Below are 13,827 nucleotides of genomic sequence, written 5' to 3' on the forward strand. Positions count from 1 at the left end.
CATATTGTTTAAAAAATTTTGCAGAAAATAAATGTTGTTTATATATATATATTTCTTTAATTTATGATTTTTCAAAAGATTTTTCTTTGCAGACATCAAAAAGGCAATCCAATGTGTTTTACAGATGAATCTTCACAAAAATGTATAAATAGATATTTTTATTTATTTTTATTTATTTTTATTTATTTTTTTTATTTATTTTTATTTATTTTTTTTATATTATTTTATTTTTATTTTATTTTATTTTTTATTTTATTTTATTTTATTTTATTTTATTTTATTTTATTTTATTTTCAAAAAGTATATATACAAAACACCAGGTATAAATAAATGTTGTTTATGACCTGGAAATATCCGAAACCCGAAATATCAAACGTGGAGGTTTTATTTAATTTTATTTAATTTTATTTAATTTTATTTAATTTAATTTTATTTAATTTTATTTAATTTTATTTAATTCTATTTAATTTTATTTAATTTTATTTAATTTTATTTAATTTAATTTTATTTTATTTTATTTTATTTTATCTAATTTTATTTTATTGTATCTAATTTTATTTTATTTTATTTTATTGTATCTAATTTTATTTATTTTATTTTATTTTATTTTGTTTTATTTTATTTTATTTTATTTTATTTTCAAAAAGTAAATATACAAAACACCAGGTATAAATAAATGTTGTTTATGACCTGGAAATGTCTAAGATACATGCAAATAAGAGGCACATTATAGTCAATTCACATGCGTATGCTTCACCTATACGATAGGATTCAATGTCTATCTTAATACATGACATTCATTGACTGTATTTTCAGTTTCTGTTGGATGTTCAGTTTATTCAGTAGCTAAAATACAGATCACAGAAAGGGGTAATAAAGGTCCAAAGACAAAGTGACACTCAAACGACCAGATGTGTTCAACCAGATGTGGTTTATGTTTAACATGTGTGTCAGTGATGCTGCTATATAACTGCCTGTGTAATAGACCTGTTGTGTTCACTGGTGCTTGTTGACATGTAAACTGGAATGAAGAAGGAGGAGTTCAGTCACATGACCATATTTACAAATTATTGCATTTTTCCCCACCTATGTTGCAGATACATGAATGCTATATATTCACACTCTTCCCATCCATGCAATCTTAATAAAAATGACAATACCATACAATGAAATGGTAAATACTAAGTATATCCTATTTATGTCAATGATTTAGCAAATAAACTGGAGATCCCTGGTGCAGCAGAGAATGATGCAAAGGTCCATAGTAGATATGAAATCAAAATATATCTCAGTGCAAACAAAATATAAAATGTAGAGTTTGAAATCATTGCGTGCTATAAATGTAATCTCATTGGGACTACATCCTCCAGAGAAGCAGTGCAATAATCTGTAGTTTTGACACTCTTTTCCAAACAAAACACATTTCTTTCCCTCAATGTGAAAACCAGCTGTAGAGCAACAGCGCCCCCACATGGTCAAACGGTGACACCACACTTCAGTGAAACGCCCTTCAGAAACAGCCAGTCATGCAAAGAAATAGAGAGGATGATACAGTTTATTCTTCCGGATCAAGTCAAATACCCGAGAGAATATATATATTTATTTATATATACATTTATATATTTTATTTTATTTACCAGTTACTTTCTTTATACAGCATTAAGACAACAAATACATGATATTATGATTTTAAAAAAATCTAATTGATTTTAGAACTCATTGCCTTTCCTTAGATGATACAAATATATAATACAGCCTACTAATACTACATATATATAGATATGTAAGTAGCCAATAAACCCCACAAGTTATTAAGAGTTATTGTTATATTGTATTTTGTGAATAATAAAAATAAATAATAATAAATAAATATATAATATATACTAACAATAGACTCGTCAGGCTGCAGTCACAACAAAGTCCCCGAGTAAATAGTGTGGACAAAATAAGTGACTTGCACTATTTTCGTGATGCTTATAAAATTATTAATATATATATATATTAATGATTTTAATATATATAAAATATATATAAATCATTATATATATATGATTTTAATATATATAAAATCATTATAATATATATATATATATTATAAAATCATTAATATATATATATTAATGATTTTATAAGCATTTCTTTAATTTACGATTTTCTTTGCAGACATCAAAAAGGCAATCCAATGTGTTTTACAGATAAATATTCACAAAAAAATAATAAATAGATATTTAATTTAATTTAACTTTATTTTTTTACTTTACTTTATTTTATTTTATTTTATTTCCAAAAAGTAAAAATACAAAACACCAGGTATAAAATAAACAACAGTGACCAAATAAAATACAATTAGTTAAAGCCACATAAACGTTAAAGAAAAAAAACAAGAATAATAGTGATATATACCATATGCATATTCTAACATATACATAGCTGTGACAGTCTGTGTGAACAGGTCCACACTGTTGTTTTAATAAGCAGGCCCTGGTGGCTCTGTGGGGAGGTGTCAGTCTTGCTGCTGAATACGCGTCATGGCACAGAGTCAGACCCACTGACTATTATGAACAGAGAACACGTGGCAGAGAGAGAGAGAGAGAGAGAGAGAGGGAGAATGAGAGAGAGAATGAAAGGGGAGAGAGAGAGAGACTCACACACTCCTCCTTCAGTCCCTTCAGCCACGCACACACTGGCAGAGCTGCTGTCTGCAGAGGGTTTGTACAGTAAACGCCTGCAGCAGCCTGGGATTTCTAAACCAGTCATTCAGAGAGAGAGAGAGAGAGAGAGACACAGAGTCCCAGAAGAGAAGACATTTGTTCTTAATAATTCCTCCCTGTGAAGCCTGAGGACAGAGATGATGGAGACTAAAGTGTGGATTGCCCTTTGTGCGCTGCTGCTCCTTCACTTTGGATCCACTGATCATGGTAGGAAGTGTGTTTATTCTTATGTTTTCTTATTTCATAGTTTCTTTGTGGAATCATTTCTGATAGAAATAGTCATAATGGTTTACTGTACCATCACACACACACACACACACACACAACCATTCTCACCTGCCTCCAGGCACTTTGTGTTTGTGTGCAGAGATTTAAACTGACACAATCTGAAGTTTGTTACACCTTAAAGTTAAGTGTGAATATGTTTTGTGTGTTTTTCTTTCAACCTTTCTCGAGATCAAGAGGCAGACAAAAAACTCTCCCACCTCTAGTCATAAGTTTATGTTTCATACTGCTCTGTTTGCTTTGATTCGCATCACAGCTTGATTTATTTATGTTCTTCTGTTGAGCCTCTGCTATTTGTTTTAACAGTTTATCAGTCACATCACTTCCTCCCTCCTTCCTCCCCCCACCTCACCTCTCTGCCTCTTCCTCTTTCTGCAGGCATTACATTTACACACCTCTCACACATCCTGTATTTCACTCTTACTCACCTTACTTTCAGCTTTCTCTCTTCCCACCTCCTCTCTCACTTTTTTCTCCCCCAGTGCCTCTCACATAAAAAACAAAATGGGACTATTGACATTTGAAAAGATTTTATTGGGCAGAACTGTCCCATCAGCTCCTCCAGCTGAAACCAGAATGAATAGAGAGCAGCTCGGCTCCACTGGAGGACATTTATTGGCTGTAAACGAGCGGGGAAGTACATTGTGATAAATGACACCTCTGTATGTGCAGCGGCACACTGTCATTTTACTGGCTCCGTGCTAATTGGGTTTCCTCTGTAGTATTTTAGTACCTGATTTTATATCAGGGCAGTGCCACCAGAATTTATAGAGTATGTGTGGAGCTGGATTTGCATAAACACAAAGTATAGCGACGGAATCAAAACACAGGAGGACTTTTTCAACTTTTCATAAGTTCTCTAAGTCAAATCTTTTATTTCTGTCCAGAAAATAAATCCTTTATGAGGTTTTTTCCCAGCAAAAAGCATTAAAATATATTAAATATTTCTCTGTTCGTACATAGTAAATGCCAAAAGCCTTTATTTGTTTAACTTATACGACCATCTTTCTAATAAATCACTCACATTTTCATACTCTTCTTCTAAAAAGTTATATAACTAACTGCATAAATCCAGTAATAGAGATAAAAACTTGTTGTTAAGGGATGAGACGATATAGGATTTTATCGCGATAAAAAACACAATAAGATGATTGTGGTTTAATTTACATTATCTGGATAAATGTGACTATCATCACATAAGTCACTTGAAAAAGCTGTCTAGCTTTCTATCATGTAGAGAAGGGAAAAATAGAGCCTGATTTAAAACTGTAGGAATCACCATGTAGGAAAGTACAGACTCATATAATGTTGTTATTTTTCATTTATTTATCCTTTATTAATACAGGGGGTGTTGTGATTTATTATAACCTTATTTACTATTGTTTGATTGTTTGATTGTGATAGTCTTACAAATAGAAGTGTGTCCCATCTGTAATGCATAAACATATCTGTTTAAGTGATTCCAGTATGTTTTAAAGCCACTTTAAGAGTTTTAAGCTTATTTAGCTGATTATCGGGATAATATCACAATCATTTCCTCAAGATAATCGTGACATAAAACTTTCCTATCATCTAATGCCTACAATATATATATGAAAAAATAATACACAAATATCAAAATAAAGAAATCCCACTTGTGACATATGCAATAAAATATATAATTAATTAAAAAAGTTGAAAAAGTAAACCTTAGAACTCTGTTATTAATTGTCTCATTTTGTATGTTATACAAGTTTTAGAATAATGATTTAACAACTACACCTTTTAGTAATATGTTCTTTATTCATAAAATGTTCTTCTGGTTAAATGATTCCCAAATAAACTACTTCTTTGTTCGCAATGTGAAACGTAATTAATAATATTATTTTGTAACACATGCAAAGTGTTTTTGGGGTCAAATAACTCCACGTAGATCGAGCCCTTGTATGTGCATGACACAATGAATAATATAACTAACTAACTAACTGCCGTGAATTTAGGCTCTCACATTAATTATGATAAGACATAGGACTGTAAAAGTAGATGAGAGTCAAAAGACATGACATGAAGGTTGAGAGGACAAACAACGGTTGGCAGTAAACATCAGAAATAAGTAGAGACAAAAAGGTCAAGGAGAGCAATGCACCAGGACTTATGGGATTTTTTACAATTACATTTTATTGTTATATTTTCACAATAATAATTATTTCAGCATTTTGTTACAGGTTTGAGCTTGCTAAAATAAATTACAGATGGTGATACCTGAAAGTAAATAAGTAAAACACATACAAAAAACACAATCAAATAAAATACAATAAGGGATAAATGCAAAATAGATCAATAAAAAAGGGGAGGTGGGGTTGTTATGATGTCTTTAGAGTCAAACACACATTCTAGGCTTATGGGATTTTACAGTAGCGGTCTGACGGGTTTCACACACAAGGTTTGTTTCTGATCGGCAGCGTTCAAGAAGTGAGCAGGAGTTACTTCCTCAGGTACATGCTGCCTTGGCCCGCAACGCAAGACCCTGCAATATCTGGAGAGAGGAGTGTGCAACAGTGTGAAACAGTGCTTCTCTTTATAAATCTACTCTGCAAACACACACGTACACACACACACACACACACACACACACACACACACACACACACACACACACACACACACACATTCACACAGAGAGATACACATATAATGTACAACATGCTACTCCAGCACTTGACCTGCGTGGCTCTAATGGAGCTCAAGTGAGGGAACAAGGCCGGTATTATAGAGCCGGGCAGCGCCTCCGTCTATTTATGTCTGTTTTTGTATCATTTAGAGTTCAAGCAGGTCTCTCTCTTTCTCTCTTTCTCTCTCTCTCACTGTGTGTGCGCTGATGAGCTGAGAGAGTGATTATGGAGGTAATGAAAGGCATCATGGCAGTGTGTTAGTGAGCGGTAATGACATTAGGTTACAGCAGCGCTCTGGTTTTCATCAAAAGGGGGGAAGCAGGTAGAAACAGCAAAACGAGGACTTGGACGGGAGAGAGAGATGGAGACCGAGAGAGAGAGAGAGAGAGAGAGAGAGAGAGGTCTTCATTAGAAGGATAAAAACGTCAAAGACCAAAGCTTTGTTGCGCCTCACAAGGACTGCAGTAGATGTCAGGGCAATGTGAAAGTCTGAAAAGGCCGTTATCCATTTTGTTTTGGGCTCTGAAATGATGTTTAACAGTATGTTGTCAGTTGGCTGTAGTCTTTGCGGTGCGTTCAAGTGCTACTTTCAGTTCGCCTTTGTGTTTGCGCTAGTTCCTTGATGAAGGTTTGTGTCAAGGTAAATCTGAGGAGTCCTGCATGACATGATAGGAAAAAAAGAATATTTTTGCTACAGAAAAATCATTCTTTTTTTGGTGACTGTGTTGTGATTCATTTCTATTCTCAGTATCCGTTCAGTGGTTCCTAACCTGGGGGTCGAGTCCCCATATTGGTCTTAAGGGCCTGTCACACCAGATGAATGTCGGGCCGACTCGATAAGTGTCTACTTTGTCGGGGGCCGTTTGTCAGGGTCCATTCAGCAGGTTGAATTAAAGGCAGAGCTCGTCGATGAGAGAAATCACAGAAGAGAAACCGAAGAAAAGCAAGCAAAGGGCTAGAATCAAGAGGCCACACGTTTTTCATCTTCAACTCAATTCTCGCCATTGTAGTACACAAGTATTTTCACAACAACATGTCATCTGATGAACCCATGTGATGATCTAGAGTGGCGTGAAAATGGTCGACAAACACTGCTTTGTTTCATATATTTATTATAACAATGGCTTTTATATCAGCAGTCTTAAGTCTGCTGGTTTTTCTTTTTTGAATGAACAATACACCCTACAACCTGCTGGTATGGAGAGTTATTTCCTTTCTCGCAGGCGCAGAACGTACCTGCTAGTTGGCCTTTGCGGTGTGTTCAAGTGCAATTTTTTTGGCCTTAAACACAAGCAACGTTAGGAGACACAACAAGCTGCGTTTTTTTGGTGCATCAGGATAAATCTGAGGAGTAATTACATAATAGGAAACCAGAAGCATAAATTTTTGCTAACAAATGTTTTCCATTAATCTTTTTAAATGGAAAAACTTGAGGGTTTTAAGGCCTCTGAAAACTTGCTCACAACTCAAGGAGCCAGGAGGAGTTTTACTTTAAAAGGTCATAAGCCAAAAATGCCCTGGAGACGCTGCGTTTAGCTCCTGATGCAGAAGAAAATCATATAACTACGACATGTTGTCTTCTTGTCCAACACTTTAACAAGACACCAAGCTCCTAAAGCTGCTCACTGAGCAATAGAAGACGATGTACGGATGTAACTCTATAAAAGTGCTGCACTGCTTTGCTGGAGGAAAAAGAAATATGCATTGTCAGTTATCTTTCCCTGGAAAAACGATACCTGTGTCTGCATTTTTCTGTTTTAATAATTGATGTTTGGAAAAAAAAAGCGGCCTGTGCTGACTGATATACTCTACTAAATGATTCAGATGCTTTCGTGCGGCGTGTGTGCGTGTGTGTGTGTGTGTGTGTGTGTGTGTGTGTGTGTGTGTGTGTGTGTGTGTGTGTGTGTGTGTGTGCGCACGGTCTGTTGGTCCATGTTTGTCCTGGAATAACGAGCAAATTAGCTGTTAATGACCATGAGGACATGAGACCAGAGACTAATGATAATCCAATTGTGACTGACTCTCCTCATCAGTTGACGACCACGCTGCTGCCTCCCCTGCTCCAGAAATCTTGGCCCCTGAGGCCCCTGAGGCCCCTGAGGCTGCTGAGGCCCCTGAGGCCGCTGAGGCCCCTGATTCCAGCCTGGAGCCTAAAGTTCCCGATGCTGCCGTACCGCCACAGAACGGCTCGGACGCAAATACGAATACAGGAGGCGACGGCAGTTTGAACGGCAAAACAACAACAGAAGAGGAAACCATCCCTGCGACCCCCGAATTAAAGAACGGTAACTAAGCAACGGCCTGTTTGAAATCTAACATGTGATCTGGTGTTGCAGTAGGCTTTCCAGAAGGGAAGGTTTGTCTCACTACAGATGCAAAGTGCCGAGCAGCAGGTGGCTCAGAGTTTAGGGAGCTATATTTAACAAAGTCCTTATCTCTGTTTTCAACGTCCAGAAGTGGGCCGCAGAGCGAGGGACTTAAACGTGTTGACCCAGTTTAAAAAATAAAAAATAGATTAAAAAAAACTGCATGAAAAGAACATCTCAGATACCGTAAGATAAAACTAAAACGAGTCACTTAAACTGGGAGAGATCTGTGAGCAGAGCTGATAAAATGTGCTGAGGGAAGAGTTTGGTGTGGAGGAGAGAAGTGATTAAATGCTGTGTGACTTTTCACATGGGGGTGAGAAAGGTGGATGTGTAATACACCTCCCCCTCCCTCCCCCAGTGGCATCCACATCTCCCCCCTGCTGTCTCTCTCTCAAACACACACACGGTGCTGGTTCACACATTGCACTCTAAAACATATTCACAGGCAAGACACATTTTTTTGGCACTGTGGTGGCGAAAAAATCAGTTCATATCAGAGAACCATTAACACCTACTCAAGCCCAAAGTGTTGAATATGTACACTGTATCAACAGTAAGGAGGCTACAGACACGCTTAACGCTAATGTTATCGTGCTACGTAACAGGCTCACTAAGGGTGAAATTAAAAAAAATGTAATATTGATATCATGTTGATTATACACATATGATAATATTGTGTAAATAATAAGCACCTCTTAAAAGGTTAAGGGGATCGCTCTCCACATCCAGTAACTCATTTGCCAAAACATACACAAAAAGTTAAATATGAAGTTGGCTCAAAGCGTTATTTTAATTATTATTTTTTATTATTCTATTTTCGATATTGCCATGATATTGTTATCGTGATTTATTTTGGCCACAATAATCGTGCAGTGAAAATGTGATATTGTGACAGCCCACATCCACAATGCTAATCATCTTAGTTTAGCGTGTTAGCATGCTAACATTTGCTAATTAGGATGAAACACAAAGTACAGCTGAGAAGTTTTATGAATGTCATGAAACCAAAATATTGGACAAACTGAAATGTTCATCTGAAGAGTCAGAGAATCAATAAAGTTATCACAGTTTATCCCGATGGAAAGATGTGCCTGTTCATGTTTAGAATTTGGTGTCCAAAGGTCAAAGTTCAAGGACACTGTGACATGTGTCCATTCCAGTATTGTGAACACGATATCGAAGCAGCGCCTTGAGCTAATCCCTTCATATTTGGCACAAACGTCCACTCGGACTCAGGGACATACTGATTGTATTTTGTAGGTCAAAGGTCAAAGTTCAAGCTCACTGTGACCTGATGTCTGTTTCATTCTTAGTTACGCGATTTCTAAGGAACGCCTTGAGCAGATTTCTTCAAATTTGGCACAAACGTCCACTTGGACTAAAGGAGGAACTGATTTGAATTTGAGGTTCAAAGGTCACTGTAACCTTGACCTAGGATAAAATGAAGGGATGGACAAACATGGATGTAAACTGCGACCGACAGCGAGGCGGTAATTCTCGTAAACAATAATGTTTTCTTTCTCTTCCTGCAGATACCAGCAGTGCCTCTCCCACGGAGGCTGCTGTTCCGGAAGACAAGTCGACATCACATCCTTCAATTCATCCTTCCCCCACTTCTCACACCTCCACCACAACCACAACTAGCACCACCACCACCACCAGCATCACCTCCACCACGACCCCCACCTCCATCCCCACAGACACAACACACACAACCCCTGTAGACACACCGACCACCACGCCAGCAACAAAAACAACACATCATGCTGCACCACCTGAGTCTGTGACACCATCAAACCAGACAACTCACAACAAAACACACTCAACCACTTTGGTCCCAGCACCTGAGCCAGCAAAACCCGAAACCACCTCCACCACCACCACCACCATCATCATCTCCAAGTCCAGTTCAACATCCAGCACCAGCCCCTCTCAAGAGCCCCCCAGAACCGAGTCGTCGACGCTCACGCCTCCACACAACACCTCGGAGTCCGACGGACATCCCGAGACCTCAAGCGAGGCCAGTCAGAGGCACACCGTCAACCCGCCGAGCAGCCCCTCCGCCCAGGCCAAACCCCACGTAGACAACCCCTCCCAGCTCAACGTTGGGGATGACCGTAAGTGCACGATGTCTTGATATTGACAGAGCCAGAGGTCAATTGGCTGGAAAACAAAGGCGACGCTGTTTCTTTGTTTTCCAGCACAAGCCTCTACACACACACACACACACACACACACAGACACAAACACACACCCCGTCCTCCCCACCCCTCAGCCGTCTACATCTTCTACAAGCACCGTCACCACCAAGCACTCCACAATTATGCCTCTGTTTTGGGAAAGAGACAGAGGCAGTCATGGGACTCGTGGCCTCAAGAATGCTGTTTTCTTAATTTTTTCTGCCTTTCTCTCTCTCTCTCTCTCTCTCTCTCTCTCTCTCTCTCTCCCTTCTCTGTCCGTCTGCTAACAATCTATACTCCACCTTAAGAGGACTTTTACCACAGTGGCGTCACAAAGGAAGGAAAACTCTTCTCATTTGACCCGGCCTACTTGGATACAGTAAAAATATAAAGCTCTCTCATTCCGCGTGGTTTTATTAGGCCGAGCTTTGGCACCTCGCCTCTTTCCGTTAGCCAGAGGAACATGGAGCGTTCACTGCTCTGTGGTCGTTGTTGCATCCAACCAGAGGATTTGTACAAAAAAAAAAGTTTATGAAATAGTCTTCCATGACAACATCCATATACAGGAATACGCTGCCAAAGACGCTGACAAAACACTTTTCCTGCACAGAAATATGCAAACGCACAGAGACATCGACATAGAAAGGTCAAGAGGGATGATGGGAGAGATTAAACAGAACCCAAACTATGACACATACAATATAAACTGCTTGACGCTACGTCTTAAAATAAATCTTTAAAACTTTGCCCTAGAAATACATTAACTTGCTCAACAGAGAGCTCGAGCACAGGAAAGCTTAACATCACCATCCTGTGTTTGACATTTCCGTCCTGAGCTCCGTACACAATGAACACTGAACATGTGGAGTCTATATTTAGTTCCACTCACAGCTTTAAGCCAGCGTTAAAGAAGCCAAAGTTTCACACCTTGTCGAGTCAAATCCATCTTAGTTCAAGGAGGATTGCTCCATGCTCAAGTGTCTTCTGTGTTTTTTTGTTCCAGCCACGATGGTCCACGACTCCCCTACATTAGACCCCCTCCTGGCTGGCCTGGTGTCAGCCTTCATCATCACTGCGGTCATCATCACTCTGCTCCTCTTCCTCAAACTGCGCCAGAGAGACAACAGACCAGAGTTCCGCCGGCTGCAGGATCTCCCTATGGTGAGCACGTTCAGCGTAATATGATTATGTTGTCTTGGATCTATTGCACTTTCTGTGCTCTCTCTGGAGCAGGATTTGCTGTAGAATTGTGAACTGGAGCAAATTTGTGAATTGTGAACTGAGCTATACAAATTAAATTTAATTTAATTTAATTGAAATTGAATTGACATCCAGGCAACGCTGTCACTGCAGCTGTCTCCGTAGAAACATTCAATCAGTCAGATATCGTTGAGTACAGAAGTGAGATATACAGTCATATCTTACCAGTGCTGAAAAATATATATAATATATATATATATATATATATATATATATATATATATATATATACACACAGTAGAACAAACACTACAGACAGTAGTACCAGTAATTCGCTGTCTTGCCGAGGAATCAATCTTGAATACGAGTATTTTCCAAAATGTTGAACTATTACTTTTTTAACTAGACTATTAATTAATTGCCAGCCATGTAGATTTTTTACAAAGTTGTTCTTTTGACTCAACTGAATTATGAAACAGTAAATATGATTAATGAACCATCAATTACAATTTATAATCCCTTTAAATGATGAGAAAGCTGCACTTTTGACCATATAGACTGTTTAAACAGTGTTTGCATATAATGTTTTTATTTGTATAATTAGCTGTAATACTATTTTGTAATTTATGCAGGACGATATGATGGAGGACACACCCTTGTCCATGTACAGCTACTGATGGAGGCATGACAGAAAGCTTTTGGCGCCAAAAAAACTCTCCTTGATTCCAGGCTCGTGCTGCAGCAAACCCAGCCTTTCCTCCTTAAATCTGCACCAAACAGAGAGAATTCTGGGTAGGTGCGAGCAAACTCATCTAGATCACCCGACATGTAGGAAAAGACACGATTGAAGCTGCAATGGACAATGAAGACATCGCCCATGACGGGGTCGTCTTTAGCAAAAATATATTTTGGTTTCCTGTAGTTACAACTTAAGCCCCACCCCTCTGTTCATTACTGTACGCTTCATATTTTCAGCCCGTCTTTAGGGGAGTTGGAGTTGTATGATATGTTTTGATTTCCCTCGTGTTGAAAAAGCAGGAGGTCACATCCATCATTAGGATGGTTCACACCTGGACACAGACTATTACCTGAAGGGAACCGGTCTAATTTAGTGTTAGAAATTCTGACGGAAAACAGAAAGTCTGGCAGTCTGAATGAGAAGCCAGAGAAAAAGAAATGAACTTAACAACTGACCTGATTATAGTGTTAAAAAAGAAAGTTGCACTTTACTTTTTTCAGGAGTGGAAAAAATGATGTTTGTGTATGAGAGAAAAAAAAGCCTAGAAGTGTGTGTGTGTGTGTGTGTGTGTGTGTGTGTGTGTGTGTGTGTGTGTGTGTGTGTGTGTGTGTGTGTGTGTGTGTGTGTGTGTGTGTGTGTGTGTGTGTGTTTGCAGGTGTGTGAGTCTGTTAAAAGGTGCGTTTGTGGATTTTTGAAGGTGTGGCAGCGGATATTTAAGTGTTTTCACTTTGTTTTAATTTTTTAAGTTTCTGTTTTGAAGGTCCTGCTGGCTTTTGGCCTGATTTTTATATGTGCAGTGTGTTTTGTTTTTTTGTGTGTTTCTTTCCTTGGAGTCTTGTGACCAGGAGAGAGTGCCTTACGCAGAATAGGAACAGCTCTTTATTGCAAACTTGTATTTATATTCAAACCAACTAACTTCCAGATTCACCAGTCATTCCCAGTGCTTTGTGCGGTTGCCACTTAAAGCATAGACACTCTCCGGGGTTCAGGTAGCTGTTCCGACATGCCTGTGTTTGCACACTTTTAGCCCTGAGCGTGTTCACAGAGAGGCACTCGTTCACATTCAGTGACAGTTTGCAGAATGAAACTGGCCAGTGGCCTTCCCACACAATGTTGGCAAATACTACTGATGATTGCATCACGCAAAAGACAACTTTCCATCTCAGTTGCTGCTTTAGCGTTTCGCCAGTCACGAAGAAAAATTGTTAAATTGACGGACCAGTATCTCATTGATTATTATAATAATGTGCAGCAGCTTCGCGGTGCTTCTGTTCTGCAAATCTGCAGGAAAATGTGAGTGGAAAATGAGACACAGAGAGCAGAACAACCCACGTCTTTAGAAAAACAATTGGAGCTAATACTTGTGTTCACTGTTTAATCATTGTGCCATGAATGACTACAGATGGGTGACAAATAAAAGGAGGAATCAAAACAGCTCTTTTTGTTAGATTTAGAAAGTCTCTACCGGAGGAATAAACACCTAAAGACGTTTCCTCACTTACTTTTGTCACCCGTCTGTACTTCCAGTTCTAAATTATACACTTGAGATCTCGAAGTATTAAAAATTGTCTGTAAGTATCCTGAATGAATAACGAGGCTTTGCAGCCAGATGTGGATTATGGACTGTTGCTGTTTTATGATTAAAGGTATTTTGAAATCATCCTCTGCATTTCAGGTCTCAATTATTATAAT

At 38.3% G+C, this 13,827-nt stretch overlaps 1 protein-coding gene across 1 annotated transcript; it reads left to right on the forward strand.

Annotated features, from left to right (window-relative positions):
- The first annotated feature begins 2,671 nt into the window (after window positions 1–2,671).
- On the forward strand, window positions 2,672–13,792 carry LOC129094677 (uncharacterized). Its single transcript, XM_054602936.1, has 5 exons — window positions 2,672–2,918; window positions 7,681–7,932; window positions 9,549–10,133; window positions 11,200–11,357; window positions 12,029–13,792. Exons 1-5 carry the CDS (start codon window positions 2,849–2,851, stop codon window positions 12,071–12,073), a joined length of 1,110 nt encoding a protein of 369 aa, XP_054458911.1. The 5' UTR covers window positions 2,672–2,848; the 3' UTR covers window positions 12,074–13,792.
- The last annotated feature ends 35 nt before the right edge of the window (window positions 13,793–13,827 follow it).

Source organism: Anoplopoma fimbria, chromosome 8 (assembly GCF_027596085.1).
Source record: "Anoplopoma fimbria isolate UVic2021 breed Golden Eagle Sablefish chromosome 8, Afim_UVic_2022, whole genome shotgun sequence".
NCBI classification, from domain to species: Eukaryota; Metazoa; Chordata; class Actinopteri; order Perciformes; family Anoplopomatidae; genus Anoplopoma; species Anoplopoma fimbria.

What these genes read in the sequence shown, in the direction of transcription:
- LOC129094677 (XM_054602936.1), top strand. Translation starts at nt 2,849, where the DNA reads ATGATGGAGACTAAAGTGTGGATTGCCCTTTGTGCGCTGCTGCTCCTT. An exon ending in GACCCCCGAATTAAAGAACG is followed by an intron (nt 7,933 to 9,548) that starts GTAACTAAGCAA and finishes CTCTTCCTGCAG; the next exon opens with ATACCAGCAGTGCCTCTCCC. An exon ending in GGCTGCAGGATCTCCCTATG is followed by an intron (nt 11,358 to 12,028) that starts GTGAGCACGTTC and finishes TAATTTATGCAG; the next exon opens with GACGATATGATGGAGGACAC.